Genomic DNA, 24,996 nt, shown 5'->3' on the forward strand with positions numbered 1-24,996 from the left:
GCCCGCTGTCGCACCCGCACACGGCTCTGTGCGGCGCCCCGGCCGCACGCACTCGCCCAGCCCAGCCCAGCCCGCCCGCCACCCCCGGCCCCGCCGCGCAGAGCCGCGCCGCTCACCTCTCACCCCGCCCCGGCCGCCGCTTCCGCTCCGCTCGGCGCGCAGCTCAGGGAGGAGCCGGCTCGGCAGAGCACGGCGCGGCGCGGCGCGGGGCGGGGCCTGGCGGTGTCGCCGAGGTGAGCGCTGCCGGGTGCGGGGCTGAGCTGGGGGGGCACGTGGGTGGGGGGCGAGTCTGCCGCGGGCGGGCGGGGGCTGCGACCCGAAGTAGTGGCAGTGGCAGGGCCGGGCGAGGGCCCACGCCTGTGCTGGAGGAGGCCGCGCCCGGCGCAGGGGTGCGAGTCTAAGCCGCGGGGCTTGCCGCGGGGGTCCCGAGTCCGTGCCCAGGGGAGATGTAAGTCTAAGTGGGGGCAGTCTAGGTTGGGGCGAGGAGGGAGGGGGGTGCGAGTCTGTGCTGGGGGAGGCCAGGCCAGGCAGGCAAATCCCTGCCAGTGCGAGTCTATGCTGGGTGTTGTGAGCTGAAACAGGGGATGTCTGTGTCGGGGTGGGGGCACAAGTCTGCGCTGGGGGGTCTATACTGAGGAAGGGGCAAGTCTAAGCAGTGGTGAGTCTATCTCGGGGGCGGAGGGGGCGTGAGTGTATGCGGGGGAGAGCTGCAAGGCTAAGCAGGGCTGAGTCTGTCCGGGGGGGCTCTGAGTCTGTGCCTGGGCAGAGCTGCAGGTCTAAGCAGAGGGGAGTCTAACCCGGGGCAGGTCGCAAGTCTAAGGGGAGGGGAGAGTCTGTGCAGGGACGGGGCAGGAGTCTATGATGGGGGCCCTAAGCAGGAGGAGTCTCTGTGGTGGGTGGGGGGCAAGTCTGGGCACAGGGTCTGTCAGGCTATACCAGAGGCAGTGAGTCTCAAAATATTGAGAAGCACTGGATTAGGCACCAGATTAGCCACGGAGCCTGCCAACCCCAAGCCCCTGCTCAGTTTTCAATCAAGGGTCTCCTGCTTTGGCTTCAGTGGGGCTCTCTGAGCCTGGGCTGGGGAGAAATTGGCTGAAATTAAAAGAGGGTTCTCTACTGCTGGCATCAGAGGACCTGCTGCCTAAAATGTGTAAGACATTGTGTTAGACTTGAATTTCTGTGTGTTGCACAATGACCCAGCTCAGACTTTTATTATAGTTTTTACTTTTTATTTTGCCGGGGGGCTTAGCTGAAAATAAAAATCCACTAATAAAATAAAGTTGCAGACAGCAATAAACGAGAATTGGGAAGAGATGAACAGACACTTCCTGCAGTACCCCATGCAGCTTATTGTAGATAAGTGCAGGTGGAGACTTTTGACCCTGTGCCTGGGAAGAGCAGTGTTATCAGCAATGTGGCTTCCAAATTTCTGAAAGTTAAGCCTGCTGTCAAGAAAGTGAACAACCCATCCTTTATTGTTAAAATCCAACCTAAAATGAACTACAGGGATTTATCTTCAGAGGTTACAACCATGTTTGAAATAAATCCTTATTCATTTTTCTGGACTCCTTGTACTTTAAATACCATACTGTATACAATTTTTGCTTATATTCCATTTTTACAAAGGGGGCTATCATAATTTTGTTTAAGAACAGAGAGCAAAAAAACATTTACCCAGGCACAGATTAGAGGCTTTTTTTTGTCATCCCATGCATGATCTCTGCTCACAATTAAGTGATCTGTGTAAATAAACACACTGTCTGTAATTTGGATTATCTTTATATATTATGAATAAAATAGTTCTATGACTTCTTTCAGGTATTCTTAATAGACTTTAATTAGACTAAACTCCAAATGAAGTAAATAATAGCAAGTATGTACTCTTCCTGTATTGGAAAACTGCAAATGTAAATGAATTCGGCCTAAACATGAATAAACGTTTTGCCTGGGTGTAGGATTAAGGTGTTGGTGCATGACTCAAACTATTGACTGCATCCTTTTCTACACAGTGGGTACATATACACTGGACCATGGCCAGTTCAACAGACCTCTCGAGAATCAAAGAAAGTTCTGATACTGGGAAACAGCAGAACAGAGTGGTGACTGAAGAGGAATGGCTGCAGAAATGGGAAGCAAACAACATTGGATTTCATAATGAACAAGGACATCCGTATGTAATTTTCTCTTCAAGTTGTGTTAAAGTATATGATGAGACAAAAACAATGGCATGATTGACTCTTTCATAAGGCTCATCATAAAAATTCAGTATATGTACAAAAATCAAAGTATATTTTATGAGTATTGTTCAAAGCAACTTTAAGAATGCTTATGTGGCCTGCATTCACCAGAAAGATAATGGAGATGTCAACAGATCCTGATGCTTTTTATGTGTTCAAGGTACTAAGCTATAAAAATACTATATGTATTTTCAGATGTGAATACCCTTCTATAAAACTTCTCACAGCTTTGCAATATAGAAGCAGAGCAACTGACTCACATATTACACATTTAAACGTCATCGGTATTAAAATTGATATTAAATTGCTAACTTCTTTTCTTTGGCAGGCTTTTAAAGAAGCATCTCGATCTTCTTCTTAATGGCAGGAGTGGACTCAGGATATTTTTTCCACTTTGTGGCAAAGCAGTAGAAATGAAATGGTAAAATACAGACCATAGGGGTAGAAATGTAAAGAATGGGAGGAAAATCATACAGTTCACTTGTTTATGCCTTATCTACAGTGGCAGAAAACCCACATTGCCTGAAATTAGGGGTCTTTGTTTGTTTCGTTTTTAATGTTTGTCCACAGTCTTTAGTCTAGTGTAGACATGACCAGTTAGGGCTAACCTTAGTCATCAAGCAAGTCACAAATTGACACAAAGGAGTTCTAACTGTGGGAAAGCAAAAGGGATGGAGAGATCATTGAGTTAACTTTAATTGTTATGTTTTAACCTGGTAACACTTGACTAAGATATCTATGTTCCTAGATGTTACATAATTATTTCTAGGCATCTCTTTGCATGAAAGATTTGCCTTATGTGTGTCATTATAGAAAAAGACTAAGCATCTATAAATGCATATATTTGGAGCAGAAAGGTGTGTGCAAAAGTCAATTCAGAACTAGAAAAAACTGCCAGGCATTTAAATGCATATGGGAACAGTAAGCACAAGTAATGTTCAAGGATAATGATGTGGTAAGAAACCTCGTATCTCACAACTATACTAATAAGGATTTTTACCAAGATGCTTTCCCTAAAGCCTGAGTGTGGGGAGTGGGAGGAGTTGTTCCCTTTTAATTAACAGGTATCTGAACAAATAAAGTTTCCCACTTTTCCCAGCTGTAGGGAGGGGAGAGAAGCTCTATGTCTGCTTTTACTTTTTTTCTCATTTCCTCCCCTTCCCCAAAAGATGGAGGGTACTCTGTACTGACCCACTCCTGCATTGTGAAATAAGAGCTGAATTAAATGGATATAATCCTTATCAGTTTCGCTGCCACCCAAGAAGTTCTGATTTGCACCAGTAAATCAGAGTTTTCTTAATTTCCCTCGGTTGTTTTTTGACATAGCTGAGGCCTGCAGGATGAGCCCTTGAACTGTATGTCTGAGGGCTCATGAGAACATTATTTTGTATTTTGAGTCAAAAAGCTGAGTCATTCAAGCACGCTGGTAGATGATTGCACTTTATCACATAGAATGGCTATATATAGGTCTGGGTTACTGGAAGTTGAACTGCTGTCTTCAACCACTAGCTCCATTTTACTTCATATTTGGGAAGGTTCACTTTATGACTATTTTATGACTTTAAAAAAAATATATATCAAAACCAAAAAGAAAATGCTCAAACACAGATGGTCTAACTCCTCTACACTCATTAGTAAAGTTTCCTACCATTCAACAAGCAACCGTCTGGGTTTTTCAAACGTCTGAATTTTTAGTAAACTTAGGGCCTGGCTATGTGTTCAAACCAAAGCTGGGTAGAAACCACCTGTAGAGTTGTTGCGCTTTTCAAGTACTAACTTTATAGCTGGTTCGTTCTTTTTATAGCTGGATAGTCATTTTTATTGTGATAATTACTTTGCAGGTGTGGCTGGGTTAAATTTATTGCATGATTAAGCTGTTAATTGTGTTGTAGCTACTTTGCAGGTATGACCGGTCTAAATTTATTACGTGAATAGCCAGTTAATTGCATAATATGTGTAGTGTATAGTGGGGGCCTTAGAGCATTTTGTTTCAGATTTCTTATCCTATCTCAGGCTTGTCCAACATACGGCCTGTGGGCCACCATGTGGCCCGCCAAGCCGTTTTACCTGGCCCAAGGCAGCACTGCTGCTGCCGTGGAGCCAGGGCAGTGGCGAGGCGAGGTGGGCAGGGCTGGCCCATGGGCCCCAGCCAGCAGCAAGGGGAGGGGAGCTGTTTACCCCTGCGGGGCCAGGCTCATCAGTGAGTTGGGTCCTGCCGCCACTGCCCCAAGGAGAGACAGCAGTGATAGACTGCAAAGGTGGAAAGAAGCCATCAGTGAAAAATGAATAGGAGACAGGAAAAGAGCAAAGAGGGACACAGAAAGAGTGACGTCATGGAAAAGAAAATAGATTGAAATTAGAAAAAAACAAAGTAAAACAGGGAAGAGAGGGGGAGGAAAGCAGGGGGGAAAAGGCCTAAGGGAAACAGGACAGTGATAATAGTACAAGGTGAGAGAGGCTCTCAAACAAAAAGGAAAAGGAGGAAATCAGGAAGATAAAAGGCAGAACAAATAAGTGAGAGGGGAGGAAAGGTTGGGGAAAAAGAAGAATGTAAGAGGTGGGGTCAGGCAGGTGCCTGGTGATGAATCAGATGTCAGGCAGGTTGTAATGTCATAAATCCAATGTCTATGTTAAGTCCATGAAATATTGAGTCTGTGAAAATAAAAATAAGCATCTTTGTATAGGTTTTATTTTTTTATTTATTCAAAACATACCACCACGATGGGAAAAGAGAATGCAAATGCAGGAACCAGGGAACCAATCTCCCCACCCCACAACTGCATTACAGGCAGCGATGCCAGCTCTGCTCTGTGGAGCCTGCAAGGGAAGCCTTGCACTGTGGGGAAAGGAAACCCACACGAGACCCCACATAGCTGCAGCAGGGTCCCAGGCAGGCTCGGGGGAGTGGGTAAAACCCGAAGGCCAGCAGGAATTCACCTGCAGCCCCCCCACCCCAGCCCCAGCACTGCAGGGAGAGCTGACACTCTGGGCTAGGGGGGGTCATCCCAGAGACCCCCAAAAGTCCCACCCAGGGGCCTGTGCAGCGGGTGCTGGTAGGGGACACGGCCGCGCCCCCACCCCCCCCCCCCGCCAGAGTGAGGCTGTTCAATTTGGGTCGCCAGCCCACTGGGTGATAAAAAGTTCGTGATTCAAAAAGGTTGAACACCCCTGCTTTATCTACTAGGCTCCTGAGTTCTTTGGTATCTTCCATGGAACTCACAGTGTGATACTATTATTGGCCATTGGCGTGTTCCCTTATTTTTTATTATTGAAGTAAGAGTGAATAGCTAATCAACTGCATATACAGCTTTGAAAAATCGTATGAAGTTGATTCATTTTCTTCAAACCAAGATCTACTCATTTAATCATACAAACTCATATTAGGTTATATTGGGGGCGGACAATTATTTGGACCTGCAGGCCATATAGGCAGTTCTGGGGAGCTGTCAGCACCCTTCCACCCCCCACAATAGCCCAGAGCCCGTGTGCTCTGCAGTTCTTCCCTACCAGCACCCAGCAGCAGCTGAGCGTACAGTCCCAGTCCCAGCCCTGACCCCAGCCGGCCCTGTACCTGCTTTGGACCTACCCATCCACGCTGAGCAATAGCAGTAGCAGCAGTGGCTGGGCAGAAGGTGCTGCTGGGCCTGGAGGGAAAAGCAGCTGCCTTCCACTTGCCACTGCTGGGCCCTTCATGATGCAGCTGCCCAGAGCCCATGCCTGGGCTATGCTGCAGTTCCTCTTTATTGCCATCACTGCCACTGCCTGGGCTGCCTAAAAATGCAGTCTAGCTGTCCCAGCCCCACTGTGTGCCCAGGGTGGCAGGACATATCCTGGGCTAGATGGTGCCTTGGCCCATTGGGGCTGAGGGACCCACCACAGGCTGGACAAACAATTGTAAACAGCTGTGGTGGTTCTCTAATTCTCTCATTTCTTCTCCACATTAATTGTGATGATGAGTTTTCATAATGCTGTAGAGTGCAGCAAAGGACAACAAATGTTAGTCTGATCAAATTCATTTGTTTTACAAGGTGCAATTAAAAAAAAAACCAACAAGCTGCTGTAATGTTCTACAGGAGATGTATATTTTCTGTTGCCAAAACTTGAGAGAGAGAATATAAATCTAATTATGTACTAAAAACCAGTAACTCATAAGTAAATATGAACATGTTTGTTGTTCTGTGTAGGTTAGCTGACATGGGACACAGTGTAATTGGTGTGGAATTCAGCGAGCAGGCACTGAAGGATTTCTTTGTAGAACAAAATCTTTCTTATTCTGAGGGATCAATCCCGGAGATTTCTAAAGCCAAAGTATTTAAGGTTTGTTTTATGCACTGGTTTTGTATTGTCATCCTTTTGTATCCCTAATTATGTAGTTCAAGAATAACTGTGGCCAAGTCATCCTCTGCATTTTTTTTTAATTTTTTGCCTCTCTTTTATTGCATCTTTCACCTATTCTAGCAATGTCTGAAGGGGAAGCATCAAGTCTTAATTCTGTGCTAGGTAATTGTCATCTCAAGCTGTTACTTAGTTTGACTGCATTTTCATCAAGATATTAATGACCTAATTTTAAGCTGGTTTAAAGTCGGTGGGATTGCACACATACTTAAACTTAGACGCTTGCAGCTGTGCTTTCAATTGGGAACCTTTAAGCTTATACTATATGACAGTGGTGAAGTAGTAGTTTAGCATTTTGAGGGCCTTGAGACATATCAATGTAGGAAAATGTTAAAAAGAAGGTTCCTTACAATTTCTCCCCCTCTGTGTAAGTACTGTTTCAAAACACAGTTCCCTGAAAGCTGTTTCCTTTCTTTTCATTGCAGAGTACCTCTGGGAATATTTCTCTGTACTGCTGCAGTATCTATGATCTGTCCAGGTAGGAATGAGGAGTGTGTTTGCATTTGTCCTTCATCATATATGTATTAAACATTTAAATTATTGCTTTTCCGAACCAGCCATAAATATGAGGTGGTGGATTTGATTTAAATCAAATCAGTTTAAATCATGATTTCAATCACAGTTCAAATCACTGGCCAGGAAGCCTTGATTTGATCATTGTTTTTGATCTTGTTGTTTGATATCCTTTATTCATGTAATTTCCTGAAACGTAGCACTTTTACAGAAAGGTGAGAGCTTGACTGTGTGCACGCAAACTTGTAGAGAGAAAATAGGGCTGATGGCTGGGTAATCAGGTTTCTTATCTCTCATATTTGTATACTGCTGTTAACAAGGATGTTATCTTCATCGGCGCCCAGGGTGGACGACTGAAAACCCTCTGGGTTAAAATCCGTGGGGAACACAGCACAGGGGACACAATGGTGGGAGTCTACTACAGACCTCCTACCCAGGATCAAGAGCTTGACCAGGAGTTTGCCAGGGAATTGGATGAGGCCGCATGCTTCCGGTGCATGATTGTCATGGGAGACTTCAACTACCCAGACATCTCGTGGGAAGAGCACTCAGCCAAACCTGAACAGTCGCAAAGCTTTCTCTCATGCGTGGATGAGCTCTATCTGACACGAGAAGTCTACGGGCTGACAAGAGGTAAAGCGCTGCTCAACCTGGTACTGGCAACAGGGGATGACCTAATCAGTGACCTAACGATTGAAGGAAAGCTGGGTGACAGTGACCACGAGCTGATTGCCTTCACCATAAGCTGTAAAGCTAGCAAGTCAGTCAGCAATACGGAAGTCCTCAAGGGAGTGATCCTGGATGCACAAGCAAAGTCTATCCCATGTCGGAGGAAAGGCAGCAAAAGGACACAGCAGCCCTCTTGGCTCTGCAGGGAACTAGGAGACCACCTGTGTCTAAAAAGAAAGACTTACAAAGGATGGAGGACTGGATTCGCCTCCAAGGAGGAATACTCTGCACTGGTCTGGACCTGCGGGGAGCAAATCAGGAAAGCCAAGGCTGCGACTGAACTCCAACTAGCTACAAGTATCAAGGACAATAAAAAGTCCTCTTCTAGATATGTGGGGAGCTGGAGGAAAAGCAAGGGCAACATTGGACCCCTGCTAAACCAGATGGGACAACTGACAACTGACACCCAGGAAAAAGCAAACTTGCTAAATGGGTACTTTCCGTCGGTTGTTCACCAGTCCCATGGGAAGGCCTGGGTGAGGGAGATTTCTTACCCTCCATCAATGCTGACCTTGTGAAGGAACACCTTGAGAGGCTGGGTACCTTCAAGTCAGCCGGCCCTGACAGTTTACACCCCAGGGTACTCAAGGAGCTGGCAAGCCCCTGACGCAGATCTTTGAGAACTCCTGGTGCTCTGGTGAAGTGCCCGATGATTGGAAGAAGGCCAACATGGTACCTATCTTCAAGAAAGGGAGGGAAGTAGATCTGGCAAACTACAGACCCATCAGCATGACCTCTATCGTGGGGAAGGTCTTGGAAGAGATTATCAAAGAGACCATCCTTAACAGACTAGATAACGGCAATATCCTGAGGGATACCCAGCATGGGTTTGTTGCGGGTAGATCTTGCTTGACCAATCTCATTTCCTTCTATGACCAGGTGACCTATCACCTGGACAAGGGAGAGGAGATTGATGTCATATATCTTGACTTCAAAAAAGCCTTTGATCTGGTATCCCATGATCACCTCTTGGCAAAACTGGCCAGCTGCAGCCTCGGATCCACCACGATCCGCTAGCTGGGGAATTGGCTCTGTGGTCAGATCCAGAGGGTTGTGGTTGATGGAAGTCGATTGTCGTGGTGCGCTGTGACAGGTGGGGTCCCTCAAGGCTCTGTCCTTGGGCCTATACTATTCAACATCTTCATTAATGATGTGGACATTGGAGTCAGAAGCGGACTGGCCAAGTTCACTGATGACACCAAACTGGGGTAAAGCATCCGCACCTGAGGACACCTGAGATCCAGGCTGACCTTGACAGGCTCAGGAAATGAACGAACAAGAACCTGATGGTGTTTAACGCTGAAAAACCCAAGGTTCTCCACCTTGGGAGGAAAAACCTGCAGCATGCTTATAGGCTCGGCAGTGCTATGCTGGCTAGCACTATGGACAAAAGGGACTTGGGGGTCATGATTGACCACAAGATGAACATGAGCCTGCAATGTGATGCTGCAGCTAGTAAAGCAAGCAAAAAAGCTGGCTTGCATCCAAAAATGCTTCTCAAGCGAATCCCAGGACATCATTCTCCCATTGTACTCGGCCTTGGTGAGGCTGCAGCTGGAGTACTGCATCCAGTTTTGGGCTCCACAATTCAAAAAGGAATTGGAGACACTTGAGAGAGTCTAGAGGAGAGCCATGCGCGTGATCAGAGGTCAGGATAACAGACCTTATGATGAGAGGCTGAGAGCTATGGTACTCTTCAGCCTGGAAAAGCAGAGGCTCAGGGGTGATCTGATGGCTACCTATAGGTTTATCAGGCATGCTCACCAGGATCTGAGGGAACGTCTGTTCACCAGAGCGCCCCAAAGGATGACAAGATTGAACGGTCACAAACTCCTCCATGACTGTTTCAGGCTGGGCATAAGGAAGAACTTCTTTACTGTTCAAGCCCCCAAGGTTTGGAATAGACTGTCGCCGGAGGTGGTTCAAGCACCTACTTTGAACGCCTTAAAGAGACATTTGAATGTTTATCTTGCTGCAATCCTATGACCCCCGCAGACTTCCTGCCCCTAGGGCAGGGGGCTGGTCTCAATGATCTTCTGAGGTCCTTTCCATCCCTAATGTCTATGAAATCTCTGGAGACCAACTCTCCCTATGCCTGAAAAAGGGTGTTTGTGTCCAAAAGATTGCAAAGAACAATTTTTCCAACTATTTAGTTGCACTAATAAAAGATAACACATTTACCCAAAGAACCTTGTTTGCCTTTGATCTCTGGAGACACAAATCCATAGTTTGAGAACTGAAAACAAGCATCACAGAGATGCTTAATGGGATCTTCTAGACTGAGCACTGAACAGAGTCTTTGACCTGTTGTGACCTATTTATACAACTTCTAAAAAGATTACATGAATATATTGTCTCAAATAGTATATAATTAGAAGTTATAATTCCTATTCCATGATGATATCTTTGAGTTTTAACGTATATAAAAATGATTTTAATTTAAGATAAAGGGTTTTTTTAAGCATCTTAACAAAAAATAAAAAATTAAGTAAAAAAATCCAATTTAAATTTTTAAAAAATCAAATTTTTTTAGGTTTTTTTTTTTTTTAAACTTACTGATTTTTATTCACCCTGATGTGAGAAGCAAGGACCAAATCCCAGAAGGCACAGGCCATCTGCAACTCCCTTTGACTTGTGTGGGAAACTCAAATATTCACTTTCTCTTGGAATACGTCTGTAAATACCTGCTGTTGACAGTGGGCTCAATCCAGACAAATGCAACATCCTGTCAACTGCCAGAGCCAGTCAGTGGCTTTTGCCCTGGCTCAAAGCTGCTAGTTATAATGGGTGGAAGATTTCTTTTTACACCAGGAAATGTGATACTGTTCCAATTCTTCGGCTGGGACCATCCCAATTCTTAGATCATTCTTTAGCTCCCAGCATAAAAGAATGTGCCTGGGACAACCATCTGTCTATTTGGGTGATTTGCTGTAATCACCCAAATAATTAAAACGGAGTTGGCAGCCATTTTTAGAGGAGTCTTCTAAATCTGTCATGGGAAGCCAGCCCAGTGCTGAACCATCTGAGGATTGGCAGGGGGGTACATGAAGGAAATTTAAAGTCTGCTTCCTTGCCTCTGCTCAACATGAATGAAGAATCTGCCTTCATAGAGTGTTGAAGGTACTCAGCATCTTGGAGAATAGACCAGATGTCATTAAATCTTTTTGTGCCTCAGGATTTTTTTATATCCAAATGCATTGTATCAAAGTTAATTATATTAAAGGTAGGAGAACAGTTCAATAGTATCCACCTGCTGCTGCACACTTTAAAAATCATTCTAACTAGCATTTGACATACTGCCCAGGACACATTTTTTTCTTCTTGTCAGAAATTTTTAAAAGATTGAATTTTCTAAGTACAGTTACATGTAACTTGGTAAAATCTAACATTTCAGCTCTGGTGGTACAGAACAACATTTTGAATTAAAATAAAAAAATAGGTAGCTCATTAACAAGGCTGTCCTTGGAAATTATTAAACAGTACTAAGGAGGTCAAGTCTGCAACCTACAGAATTCAAAATAAAAGGTTATGCATGTTTTGTAGAACATTCAATTCCAGAAAGCAGTGTAAGTGTAAATATCTTTCTGTTGGTATAAACATTGGAAGACTTCTGAAATACAAAATACATTACTACTGATGTGGCTTCTGTCCAGGAAAAATATAGTTAATATGCAGCGACTATAAACACCAAACTTCACCTTTGCCTTAGCTGACTTGTGATTACTGACTTTTGTTTTCAGTGCTGAGCAGGCTTTGGATAGGGAAACTTTGAGTTCATGGCTTCATCAGACTAAGAAGTTTCAAATACTTCTTTGCTGATTAACATATAATGGAAATTATTACTCTCTACAGTTTTGCATTGTGTAATGTGCTTAAACCATTTGGTTGTGGTCCATAACATGATTGTGGCTGTTACAGTGTAAAGTTTTTGTTAACTGTGCAGCTGCTAAGCATACTCATAGTTCTGAGCCCTCATTCAGTCACATTTCCTAAAATCAGTGGGATTTTTGGTTGACTGTGAACTTCAGGGTTGGGCCTAAAGAATATACATAAACTATTATTAATGTTATTTATATTACAGTAGCACCAAGATTTCCCAACTAATATCACACCTCATTGTTCTTGGCACTGTGGACATATAGTGAGGGAGGGACTCCGCCCGGGAGCAGATCCAGAATGCTGCAAAGGGGAGTGTGGTGATGACAGCAAGGTCACTGCACAGCTAAGCACAGATAGTCAAAAAGTCCAGGGCTGGATTGATTCAGTCTTTGCAGGTTAGCCTAAGCTGTGGAGATTGAATTGATAAGCAACTGGACGTTCACTTTTTGATTTAAAAAATGCAGCCACGTGCCTGCAGTGGCCCAGGCCAGAAGCCTGGGGGACAATGCTAGAGCATGCCTCCCTGCTAGCTGGAGCAGACAGCTTGGGCTAAGGCTAGCTCACCCACCCTACAAAGAGGGGTTTGCAGGGGAGGTGCAAAGCATCCTGGTATTCTGGGGGGGGCTGTGAATTAACTTGAATCTGAAGGAGATCTGGGACAGAAGTTCAGTAAACTGATTTAACCTAATTCAGTTCAGTCTGATATTACATCCATCCAGATTTATCTTAAACTGCTTTTGGCCACTTTGAAAGTGGTTTATGTGCACCGAACTTCTGTTATGTTACAGATTTTAACTAGCTTCCTATCACTTCTACCAGTTTATATGCAGTTTCTATCCCTAGCCTACATGTGCAGTGCATGTGCAGCTTATAGCACATGCATTTGTCAGCTAAGACCAGAGGCCTTGACAATGCAGGGAGTGGGGGGAGTAGATTGCACCCTGACTCCCACCCTCCACCCCCAATCTGCTCCTCATTTTGCCCTAAGAGTTTAGGCCTAAGTGTCCAAAGTATTTAGTTATCTAGCTTCCCATTGATCTCAATGGGGAATTAAATACCTGCAAGCGTTTCTGTATCAGGCCCTTGCTATCTAGTTATATAAGGCAGATATGAAACTAGAAGGGTAGCAGAAGCACAGAGAAATAAAGGGGCTTTCCCAAGACTTTGCAGCAGGCCAGTGGTAGAGTTGGGATCCATATCTCATGAATCCAAATCTAACAACTTGTCCCCTAGATGCAAATTGAAACGTAAAATGTGCTTTTGAATATCATGTCTTGATTGTGAGACTATATTTAAATTATGATTCTAAGTGTATGCATAGTGCAAATGTAGGTGTAATCTTGACTGCTTGCAAAAAAAGAAAACAGTTTTTAAATTATCATGTCTCATTGCATCATATGGGGAAATATTTGACCAGCTTGCAAGTCAAAAGCAAAAGGCCTGATAATGATGTTGCAATTAAAGGAGTAACAAGAAAGAAAAAGTGAAGCCAGGGACTCCAATATAAAATGCATTAGGCAGAAAGCTACTGCACAATTTCAACATGCCACACAGAAAAAAAATGGTGTAAAATAATTTGTTGGATTGCAAAGAACACTTGCAGGTCCCAGCTCTTTTGAATGAATGGAATGTCATCCTAAAGCTAAACATTCTTGGGTCCTGCTTTTGAATGTCAGATTAGCTGAGCTCAGTACATATGAAGGTGCTGGGAACCTGTTCTGAGCCACCTTCACAACCACCGTGGATTCTAGTGGTGATCAAAAACTGTTGCTGTCTTTAGCTTAAGGTTAGTATTATCCCAAGGCTTACTCAAATTACGATTAACTGAAGCAGCATTGTTCATATTAGGTTCCCACTTGCCCTAGCACAAACCCATTTCCACGGGATAACAGATTTTCTGTGCCTCCCAAAGGAAGTCTCTATTCTACGGATGCTTCTTGAGGCTTATTCCTAACATTGTGTAGTATAAAGGGGGCAGACCATAACAGAAAACAGCACTTTATGTATATGTACATTCAGTTGGAGATTGTTCTCTTCTTTTATGAGAGTAGCTCGGGCATAGTTTAAAAAATAAGAAGTCTAGTTTTTAACTCGGAACCTTTTTCCCCCTCTATCTGTAGTAAAATTGCAGGCAAGTTTGATGGGATTTGGGACAGAGGAGCACTAGTGGCCATTAACCCATGTGACAGAGAACGGTAAGTAACACGTTTAATAACTGTTTTTCTTTCCAAAGAAGGAAATGTGATTATATGCCATCTTTTGATTTAGCATAAACCCTAAGTAACCTAAGCCAGTACTTTTCTGCCATGTGGCCACTAGGGTCACTGAACAATGCTTTCTAGAATTTTGAGCTTCTGTCAGGAAGGTGCCTTGCCAGGGCAAACATTAATGTTGGCCTAAGCACAAAAAGTTGCTTACTCCATTATACATCAGCAGTGGCAGAGCTGAAAGTCCCCTCTAATGGCTGATTTGCACAAAGCTGGCAACAGATCTGAATTTGATTCTTCCTTTTTGCTTTCCATGCTTTTATTTTCGTCTTTGTCTTCATCCTCGTTTTACCCTCCTTTGCCCCACACCTCTGTTTTTCCTTTCTTGCCCTTTATTTTTCACCTTCATTGCCCTGAATTCACAGCATTTTTAAGTAGTCATGCAGGCTACTGTAGTAACTGTACACTGTGGCAGACAAACACTAAATGCTTCATTTTCTTGCTTGTTAGCTTATACCAGAACCAGTATATGTGTGTTTGTATAGCATTTTGTTTGTGTTATGTAGTATTTTTTACCTTTCATGTATACTACATGAAATTTTACTGCTAGGAAGCAGTACCTCAGTTGCATTAAATTATGTTCAGTTTAACTTTTTCTGACTTGGTATGCATAATATACTGGCTTTTTCTGAGTATTTTAAGTATTTTGTTTTTATATACAATATATTTGCAAAATAAACAATGCAATATTTGTTTTTCAGCTATGCCAATTTGATGTTGTCTCTAATGGATAAAAATTGTTCCTATCTGCTGGCTACTGTTTCTTATGATCCAAATAAATATAAAGGTAGGAACTTTTAACTGTTTTTGTTTCAAAGTGTTTCAAAGTCACTTTAAATGTTTTAATGTACTTAAACTTTTACACATTTGTATCTCAAATATATTATATGGTAACAGTTTTATCTAAGTTGTTATTCCTGTCAACAATCTTTGACAGGATACAAACATTAGTATGTTTTCCTTTTTGATGTTCTTGTTTTTAAAGACAGTTTAAATTAAGAAAGTTTAAGAAACAAAAGTACAAAAAAGATTTAATATTTGTTACTGCTCTCTGATATATAAAGTGCCAATTTAATATGTTTTTAAAATTGTTCTTATATCAGGTATACTTGGTCTTCTCTATCTTTGCTGAAGTCATTTCTTAAAAAACTTTTCAGAGACATAAACTGATATCACATGAAAGCTGCAGTTAGGTAAATCCAAAAAAGAGGACAAAAGAGATACTATGGGGAAAGGCTCACTTGTACTTACATTCTGTTGCTTCAATTCTATATGTGTAGCTGATTTAATACTGTGATACTATTAGTGTACTAACCCTACAAATGTAGTTAAAGTTGGGGTTAGCAAAAATGGATTTAGTTGTACAGTACTGGCATTAAAGTATTTTTACTCTTCTAGTTTTTATCTAATCCAAGAACCAAATTAAACTATGCTGGTATAACTCTCCACAGTAGGGTATTTACTGGCCCAAGTGTGTCAGCAAAATCACATTGACATTATGTTAATAAAGTTTTTAAATATAATAGAGTACTAAGAATATAATGTGGTCTTTTTAAATAATAAAGAAAGATTAAGGGCCAAACCATTTTTATTTGTTAGTAGTTTGCAGCTTACCTTTTTAGATGGAAAGCCTGTGACTTCACAGAAGTTGGGGTTGGAGCCCAAAATAATAAATGTAATGTTTTGTATCTAAGGTTTCAGTAAAGCTGAAGGGACGCCCCAAAATTTAGATGACTTTATGCAAGAAGCAGAGTAAACTTCATATTATTCATAAAGATATGTAGAGAGATGGAGATGGGGACTGATGCTTTTGAAAAGCATTTCAATGCTGAAGAGAGTTAAGTTTTTTGGTTTTTTTTTAAACTATCACATGGTTCTAGGCTTGTTGAAACTTTTTTCCTCATAATTCTGCCCCAGAATTTCTAAATGTATTTAGATGAGAGTAAGGTTTTGGCTTATTTTGGTTTGTTTGTTTGTTTGTTTGTGAATTGAGCCTTTTAGAAAACTTGGCTGGAATTTAGAAGCAGCAGAGCATTTACCATAATGGCTATGAGAAAGTTAGCTCCTAGGTGGACCATTGCAAAACAGAAGTTACCACTAAAGAAGATGTTTTTTCTCTAATTAAAAAAAAATGCAAATAGAGGCAAAAGAAACAAAAGATAGAAAAAAGTTAATCAAGCACATAAGGGATTCAGTCAATCATCTTTCACATCTGTTCTTTCTAGAGGTCAGGATTACAAGGATTGCTCCTGTGATTGTGTATGTGCTGTCTTATTTCTTAAGAGTGGCTAGGCCTTGCACAGAAGTATGTTCTGGGTTTCAGTGACCCAGGGCACATTGAAAATGTCTTTGCTGGTGTTAGAGCAATGGGTAATCTCTGGATCAAAGACTTGGCAGGGAATTAAAGAGTATGTTTGAGGCCATTATCAATCAGGAGTTGGGCCATGATTAATTTTAAATCTAACTGACTGTATCACAAACTTTAGGACTGAAGGGCTCTGCAACAAGCAGCTGAAAAGGCTGGTATCACACCACGTGTCCATGGCCAGCCATGAGTGGCACCACACAGAGTCTGGCTCAGATCTAAAATGAAGAATGGAGCTCTAAAATGAAGAATACCTCTCACTGCTTGAATCTGGCAGAAACCTAAAAAATAAAAATTGATAAAGACAAGAGGTGGGAGTTGGCCCATATATTTAAATGTGCATGGTAACAGCAGTAAGATCATTGCCATTCTTTAGTTACCTGTTGAAGAACTGAGCTGTGAAAATAGTGGCAAAGAATATGTTTTCCCCCAAGCATATAACTATTTTTCATTAATTACATGGTTCCGTCTGGTAAGGAGTTTGTAGTGCGATCCTTATAGGTCAGCTGCTCATACATAGCTCAGACAGAATTCACTTCCTTGGCACACTTCCTCAACTTCAGTGCTGCTTCATCACTTATATACTCATGATCTGAAAAATCATATTTTTTTCCATCAAAACTAAGTCATGCTTTTCACTACCACAGTAACTCAAGTCCAGTCTGAGCATTCATTTATAACAGTGGTGTCCATCGTTCCGGTCCCACAGGCTGGATGAGTGGCTCAGGTTCAGCCCACAGGCTAGATCTTGCACGGGGTTGATCCATGGGTGTAATTCAGCACAATGACTCAACCTCCTGTGCCTGGATCCAGCCACATGCTGGTGCAGTCTGATGTGCAAGGCCACGTTATCCAGCCCATTGGGGCTCACCACAAGTCCAGAAATTTGGCAGTGGGGGAGTGGCAGTTAATGCTGCCACTGTTCCTCTCTGCCAAATTGCTGAAGCCTTGGGGAGTCCTGTGAGCCAGGGGTTGAGCATCCCTGATGTATTAACATGCATTAAAAATGAAAAACTCTTTGTAAACATTAAGTATCATTATATCTGTTGGCATAATGATTTCTATTAAATTAAGAAGCTTCTTCGGTTTTTCTTGATAATTTTTAACTTGTCAGATGAAAAGATATTCCTACTGCTGTTTGATCTACTCTGGTTAGGAACAGACATTGCATTTGTTCTGGGATAAGTTGTAACTTTGTTTGTCTCAGAATAAAAATGGTCCTGGGATTGATATGTACACACACTGCCCTTCCAATCAGGGTTTAGTGAGTGACTGAATGCACTGCCACTTTCTGCCATTGATTCAATTTTGCAAATCCCAGGATAACTGTTCAGACACACTTTGTGATGGCCCCACACAAACTGATAGCACTTCTTATCCCAGGGAACTTTTCTAGGGTTTGTCCCAGGGTAATGGACATGCATGTCTGAGAAATCACACTTTGTCCCAGGAGAAAATGGTTTCTCCTGAGACAACTGTGACATCTGTTTGTAGCCTCTGACTTTTTATTGGAAGAATAAGTCCTTTGATTATTCACCATGATAATTTTTTGAAAATGTGTTAAAATTTCCCAGTGTTTGGCCAGCCTTTGGTTTTAATTATAATATTGGAATGGTCATTGTGGCTTCCAATGGTTTAGCTTCATCTATTTGCTTTCCAGGCCCACCATTTTATGTTCCTGAACATGAAATTGAAAGTTTGTTTGGTGAGTTAACCCAGCTGTATTTATGTTGTTTTATAAAACCTGTAGCAGACAAACTTGTTTTCTTGTTACATTGACTCTCACTCTGGCAAATGATAAGGAATCTTAATAGGACGTTTCATCCTTGTACAAAATGTGGAGGCACATACAGTTGGAAAATAAATATCATTTTACTGCAAGGATATTGATGCCAGGAAACAAAGCTTTACTTTCCTAGACTGTGCAAAGGCTGATTGTTTAAATATGCATTATGATGGAAATCTGAACCTGTTTTACCAGTAAGACTGATACTGTCTTTTTGGGGGCCGTGGTTATTTTTCATGCTGAGTCTGCAGGAATTCAGACTAGATCTTGGTGTTCTTGCAACTCTTCTTTCTTAGTTTTATAGTGACTTTTTATGTTCCCCAGGCTCTTCTATCTATTCATTCTACCTTAGAAACCTTAATGTAGAAACCTTTCTCAATAGCTCTAGTTTCTGTTATAGTTTTGAAACTAAAATGTTAATTTATAGGGAATACAAATGTAATAAAATGCCATGCTAAGACAATCAAAGATCAAACCCAACTAGCGATAAAAGAAAGTCAGTGCTAAAGTTGAAACTTCACCCTAGATGAAGTTATGCATTGTTATTGCAGTAAGTTCTTGTACTTCATGAGAATGTACTTGAACCTTCAGTGCCCAGGTGCAATGAGTTACCTTGTATTAACAGTGGTATCCAATTCTGAGAGTGAGAGCGCTAAAACCTGCTCACCTTATTTATTATTCATTGCAATTGATGAATCTACAAATATGAGTAAATTGAGCAAGATTTTTTTTATAGTATAAAATTCTAGATACAAAGCAAAACAGTCGTCATCTTTAGCTGTGATTTTAATGTGTTGTTTTTACTTCTTTTTCAGGCAAATTCTGTGAAATTAAATGTCTTCAGATGCAAGATGTCTTTTCAGAAAGACAAAAAGTATGGGGACTAGATTATTTTCTAGAGGTATTATATCTACTAAAGATTTTTCCTGGATAAAGCAACACACAAATAGTAGCAAGGTGGGGAGGGGGTTAAGTTTGATTGATCCTGCTTTGTTTTTAATGAACTGGATATATAGGAATTCTTCTAATGCACTTCAGAGTATGAAAACTTGGGTATGGAACTGGCATTGTCTCTGTTTTGGGATTATTTTAAGATACTCCTTCTAAAGTCAATTATATTGTACTTCTATCTTAATTTACATTTTTTGTGTTTTAAGAATGTTTTTCTTAACTAGGTTTAAATTCCCTGCATAAAAAATCATTTTAACTGTGTACCTTTGTTTCCTATATTTTTGGTAAGTTAAAAGTTTTAAAAGATCACTTAAAGAAATGATCCTATAGTGGGCAATGGCCCCTACCTGTTGATGGTTTTGTAGTCACCATCCTAACTATAGTTTCCTGTAATTTTGCTCTCCTGCCAGTAGGCAAGGACTGTCTGGTGGCTTCAACCTTCTGCCTTTTTCTCCCTGCTTCTACTGTTAAAGAGACTGGTGACAAGAGAGCAAGCAAAATTTTAGCAGCAGTTATGTTTGGGTGAACAGGACAGTCAACTAGAAGTATGTGACAAAAGTGAATCTGTTGAGGGGAGAGCAAATGATGCCCCTGCATCAGTAAGAAAGCTGTTTTTCCCCTTAAGAAAGCAATTTTTATTAGAGGAAACCTGGCTTTAGGATGTCACGTGTGTGGGAAGCATGAGTTATGGGGTGTCACAGAAAGACTTCTGAGGTTTGGCTAAGCCTCTGGCCATAGGGATACTTCCCTGAACCCAAGAGGTTCTGCCATCACTGGCTATTACAATTTTACAAATGAACATTCATGTTTTGAGTCCCTGATGATCAGGCATCCTGGCTTTCTCTGTTTAAAAATTGCAAATTCTCTGATAAAACCCTGCAAACTCTCTGATTAAAACCCCAAAATCCATGATTAAAATGAAATGCCGCTATATATGTATGTAAGTATGTATCAGTTGAACACGTTTTCTTGATATTTTTACTATTTTAAAGCAATTTGGAAGCCTACCAGTGCTTCAAACACTATAGTAAAATAAATTCTAAATATCTATAGATTCTGGCGTTTGATTTGGGTTTTTTTATCATGGAAAATCAGCTCTCCCTGCCCCCTTCACTCACGAGGACACTGGTCCAGCTGTGACTGTCCCATGTCCGCCCCCCCGCTGCTTTGTGGCGCTGAACAGCTCTGATGTGTCAGTGTCCTGCCCCTGCCATTGCCTCTCACTCCCAAGCCATAGCCCCCTGGCCCTACTGGTGCCCCTCACTCCCCTCCCACAGCCCCCCCCGTGCCTCCAGCTGCCAGGACTACAGGGCCAGTGACCCACTTCCACAGCCCCCCGCAGCAGTACCCAAACCCCAAAAGCCACCCACAGAAGGAGCCTGGCTCTCCCTTTCCCACGGGCAGCACAGCCAAAGTGGAGCCTGTCAAGGGGGGAGGGGGCAGGTTTGGGCTCCCTGCCCTCCCCTCAGGGCCTCCACAGCCTAGTGGGCAGGACCAGGCACAGCAGGGCAGAGTGGGGCAGGGAAGCTCGTGGCCGCCACTGTGAGCCCCACGCTGCCATGGCAAGGTGTTGCCTGGCCACCCGGCAGGGGTGGTGGTGTGGGGTTGTGGCCCCTGCTGCTGCCAAGCAGACAGGTGACACCTCTCCATGGCAGCATGGGGACTTGCGGCAATGGCACTGGACTTCCCCACCCAGGCCTGCTAGGCCCTGGCACACTGAGTCCCACCACTGGGTCAGGGAGGCCCTGGGGGAGGGCAACAGGGTGGGAAGCCCACCCCTGCCCTGTGCACAGATCGGGGGGGGGGGCACATGCCCCCCATACCTCCCCTGGGAGTAAATGCCGTGGCAGGGAGCCGCTCCTCCTGCCCCCCAGACAAACTGCCCACAGCTCCATCCTGGTCTCAACCTGGGCCCTGCAGCCACGCATGGTCCCAAGCCTCACGTACTGCCCAGACTGTGCACCAGCTCCAGACCTGCCCAACTCCCTCCCTCACTATGAGAGCCTTAATTCCCCCTTCCCCACCAAGACTTAGCTGTGGGAGCTGCTCTCCAGGCTGTGTAGCAGCCATGGGCATGCATATACGTGCACATGGTGCCCCCTGCCTGATTGCCCTCTTCCTGCTCCCCCAAGCCTTGCACGGTGGAACTCTGCCAGCCTGCAAGGGGAAACCCAACTTAACCCACATTTTTCTCCTTTCAAGGAGAAAATCCAGGTTTTTCTCCTCAGAGAGGCTTAGGGAGCGGCGTGAAACACACGGGTGAAGGCCCGTCGTGCCCCTGTACCCTGGAGCCCCCCTCCCTCCCCCCCCCTGCCAACCTCCAGCAGCCAGAGGTGAGTGGGGCCATGGTGGGAGGGGACTAGCCCAGCTCAGCTGCAGGGAGGCAGATGATTAGGAACCGGGGAGGGTCTCGCCCCACCCCAGCCCCTCCTTCACCCAGCCCCCCAGGGAGCCGCGCGAACAGGCCACGCAAACAGGTGCACTTGTCTGCCCGGCATGCAAGCTAGCACAGAGTTTGCATAGGTGGGTGAGTGGAAGGGCCTGAGGCACTGCCTGTGCACCCCCGCCCTAGGGAAGCAGTCCCATCCGTAGCCAGCCCACCAGTGGCATGCCACAGATGGGCATGTGCTGTACCCCTTGGGTCCCCTCGAGTCTGTGACCCCTCCCTCTGGCTCCTCAGAGGCCTCCACGCAGATGGGGCCCAGGGTTCCAGGCTCCACATGGATGGATCCCCAGGCTCTCGGCTGCAGAGGCTGCCTTTTGGCTTTTCAGGCTCTGGGGCCCAGGAGCATGGCCACCTCCCCTTGTGAGGTCTTCTCCCTACTGGGGTCTGTGGTGCACCAGCTGGAGGAGCTCCAGGCTGCAGTCCAGAGACTGCGTGCCATCAGGGACTGTGAGCAGGAGATAGACTCCTACTGCCAGGCTCTCCTCCCCTGGGAGATGGAGGGTAGACCACGGTCTCCCTCCAGGACAAGGGAGGACTCGGGGACCTCCCTTACTGTTCAGCCCAGCGGTTCAACCAAGGTGGTCAAGGGCCCCACAGCCCACCGCACCAAGGCCCCTGCCCTGCTGGAGCTCAGCAACAGGTACGAACCTCTTGCAGCCCCATCAGAGCCTGCTGAGTTGTAGCCTGCGGGATCTGACATGGGCTTTACTGTAGCTACCGCTCCCACTCTCCCCAAGACGAAACACAAAGTGTTTGTCATGGGAGACTCCATCCTGAGGGGGACTGAGGGGCAATCTGCCGCACTGACCCCTTAGCCCAGGAAGTCTGCTGCTTCCTGGGAGCCCACATCTGAGACATTGCGGAGAAGATCCCTAAGCTCCTCCAGCCCACTGACCACTATCCCGTGCTCCTTATCCATGTGGGCACCAATGACACAGCTTGGAGCACTCCCAGCTGGGTCATGAGGTGCTACAGGGATTTGGGAGCAGAGCTAAAGGGTCTGGGGGCGCAGGTGGTGTTTTCTTTGATCCTCCCAGTCTCGGGCTATGGGCTGAGGAGGGAGAGGAGGATCCAGGTAGTGAACAAAGACTGCAGTGCTGGTGTCATTGAGAAGGCTTTGGCTTCCATGACCATAGTTCACTCTTTGATGAGAGAGGCAGTGAGCTGCTGGGAAGGGATGGCCTCCACCTGTCTCTGCTGGGGAGGAGGCTCTTCTCAGCCAGACTGGCTGACCTGCTCCACTGGGCTTTAAACTAAGCCCACCGGGGGATGGGGGGACTACTGCAACTGATGGCCCACTGACCAACCCTTGCAAAGCCAGTGAGCCTAGGCACTTAAGGGAGCCCACCCCTGCTCCAGCCCTGAATCAATCTGTGGGCAAGGCAAGGGCCCCCAACAGGACACTTGCCTGCCTGCACGAATGCCAGGAGCTTGGGGAACAAGCAGGAGGAACTTGTCCTCCTGCTTAACACAAATAATTACGATGTCATAGGGATAACGGAGACCTGGTGGGACTCCACCCATGACTGGACCATGGGTACAGACGGCTATACCCTGTACAGGAGAGACTGAGTAGGCAAAAGTAGGGGGGCGGGGGGAGGTTAGCTCTCTATGTCAAGGAGAGCTATGCGTCCCTGAAAGCCGATATTGGCGAACAGGGTGGATGGCTGGAGACCCTCTGGGTTAAAATCTGTAGGGAACACGGTACAGGGTACACGATGGTGGGAATCTGCTACAGACCTCCCATCCAAAGTCAAGATCTTGACCAGGAGTTCACCAGGGAATTGTCTGAGGCCACATGCTCCCAGTCCATGGTTGTCATGGGAGACTTCAACTACCCAGACATCTCGTGGGAAGAGCGCTCAGCTAAATCCGAGCGGTTGCAAAGCTTCCTCTCGTGTGTGGATGACCTCTATCTGACACAAGAGGTCTACGGGCCAACAAGAGGGAAAGCGCTGCTCAACCTGGTACTGGCAACCGGAGACGACCTAATGATCTATGGGAAGCTAGGCGACAGCGACCACGAGCTGATCACCTTCACTATCCACTGTAAAGCTGGCAAGTCAGTCAGCAATACAGAAGTCCTTGACTTTAGGAAAGCTGACTTTGACAAGCTCAGGAGGCTTGTCAGTGAGGCCCTAAGGGACCACAACCCTAAGGGGTGGGAAGTTCAGGAAGAGTGGTTGCTCCTCAAGGGAGCAATCCTTGATGCACAAGCTCAAGCTATTCCGTCTCGGAGGAAAGGCAGCAAAAGGGCACAGCAGCCCCCTTGGCTCTTCAGGGAACTAGCGGACCTCCTGCAGCTAAAAAGAAAGGCCTACAAAGGATGGGGGATGGGATCCACCTCCAAGGACGAATATTCCGCACTGGTCTAGTCCTGCAGGGAGTGAACCAGGAAAGCCAAGGCTGTGACTGAACTCCAACTAGCTACAAGTATCAAGGGCAATAAAAAGTCCTTTTTCAGATATGTGGGGAGCCGAAGGAAAAGCAAGGGCAATATTGGACCCCTGCTAAACCAGATGGGACAACTGACAACAGATGCCCAAGAAAAAGCCAACCTATTAAATGGGTACTTTTCGTTGGTCTTTCATCAGTCCCACGGGACACCCATGCCCATTACGGGACAGGGAAGTCCGGGTGAGGGAGATTCCCTACCCTCCATCAATACTGACCTCGTGAAGGAACACCTTGAGAGGCTGGATACCTTCAAGTCAGCTGACCCTGACAATCTACACCCCAGGGTACTCAAGGAGCTAGCTAGCATCATAGCCCAGCCCCTGGCATGGATCTTCGAGATCTCCTGGTGCTCTGGTGAAGTGCCCGAAGAGTGGAAGGCGGCCAATGTGGTGCCTATCTTCAAGGGAGGAAAGTGGATCTGGCAAACTACGGGACCATCAGCCTGACCTTTATCTTGGACAAGGTCTTGAAAAAGTTTATCTAGGAGGCCATCCTTAACAGACTAGCTGGTGGCAATATCCTGAGGGTTACACAGTATGGGTTTGTTGTGGGTTGATCTTGCTTGACCAATCTCATTTCCTTTTACGACCAGGTGACCTATTACTTGGACAAGGGAGAGGAAATTGATGTCATATATCTTGACTTCAAAAAAGCCTTTGATCTGGTATCCCATGATCACCTCTTGGCAAAACTGGCCAACTGTGGCCTCGGGTCCACCACGATCCACTAGCTGGGGAATTGGCTCCGTGGTCAGACCCAGAGGGTTGTGGTTGATAGAAGTCAATTGTCATCGTGCCCTGTGACCAGTGGGTTCCCCCAAGGCTCTGTCCTTGAACCTGTATTGTTCAACATCTTCATTAATGATGTGGACATTGGAGTCAGAAATGGACTGGCCAAGTTCGCTGATGATACCAAACTCTAGCCTAAAGCATCCACACCTGAAGACAGGAGGGCAATCCAGGCTGATCTTG

At 44.9% G+C, this 24,996-nt stretch overlaps 2 protein-coding genes across 4 annotated transcripts in view; one reads left to right on the top strand and one right to left on the bottom strand.

Moving 5' to 3' along the window:
* The window catches only part of KDM1B (lysine demethylase 1B), a 47,232-nt gene extending 47,049 nt beyond the window's left edge, over positions 1-183 (bottom strand). For both annotated transcript variants that reach the window (XM_014596956.3, XM_059724391.1), the window contains exon 1: positions 117-183. The gene's annotated coding sequence lies outside the window, so the exon portion shown is untranslated. The remainder of the gene's footprint in view (positions 1-116) is intronic.
* TPMT (thiopurine S-methyltransferase) lies at positions 152-20,174 on the top strand. 2 transcript variants are annotated; one of them, XM_014596958.3, is made up of 9 exons: positions 152-233; positions 2,010-2,170; positions 2,566-2,658; positions 6,422-6,554; positions 7,058-7,110; positions 13,874-13,948; positions 14,722-14,807; positions 18,046-18,090; positions 18,987-20,174. In XM_014596958.3, exons 2-9 carry the CDS (start codon positions 2,031-2,033, stop codon positions 19,103-19,105), a joined length of 744 nt encoding a protein of 247 aa, XP_014452444.1. In that variant the 5' UTR covers positions 152-233; positions 2,010-2,030; the 3' UTR covers positions 19,106-20,174. The 2 variants fall into 2 exon arrangements, with proteins under 2 accessions (XP_014452444.1, XP_014452443.1); XM_014596957.3 differs by lacking the exon at positions 152-233 and adding an exon at positions 336-448.
* The last annotated feature ends 4,822 nt before the right edge of the window (positions 20,175-24,996 follow it).

Source organism: Alligator mississippiensis, chromosome 3 (assembly GCF_030867095.1).
Source record: "Alligator mississippiensis isolate rAllMis1 chromosome 3, rAllMis1, whole genome shotgun sequence".
Taxonomy (NCBI): Eukaryota; Metazoa; Chordata; order Crocodylia; family Alligatoridae; genus Alligator; species Alligator mississippiensis.

Coding starts and splice junctions, on each gene's coding strand:
- TPMT (XM_014596958.3), top strand. CDS start 2,031: ATGGCCAGTTCAACAGACCTCTCGAGAATCAAAGAAAGTTCTGATACT. Junction 2,171..2,565: donor CATAATGAACAAGGACATCC/GTATGTAATTTT, acceptor TTTCTTTGGCAG/GCTTTTAAAGAAGCATCTCG. Junction 14,808..18,045: donor TGATCCAAATAAATATAAAG/GTAGGAACTTTT, acceptor TTTGCTTTCCAG/GCCCACCATTTTATGTTCCT.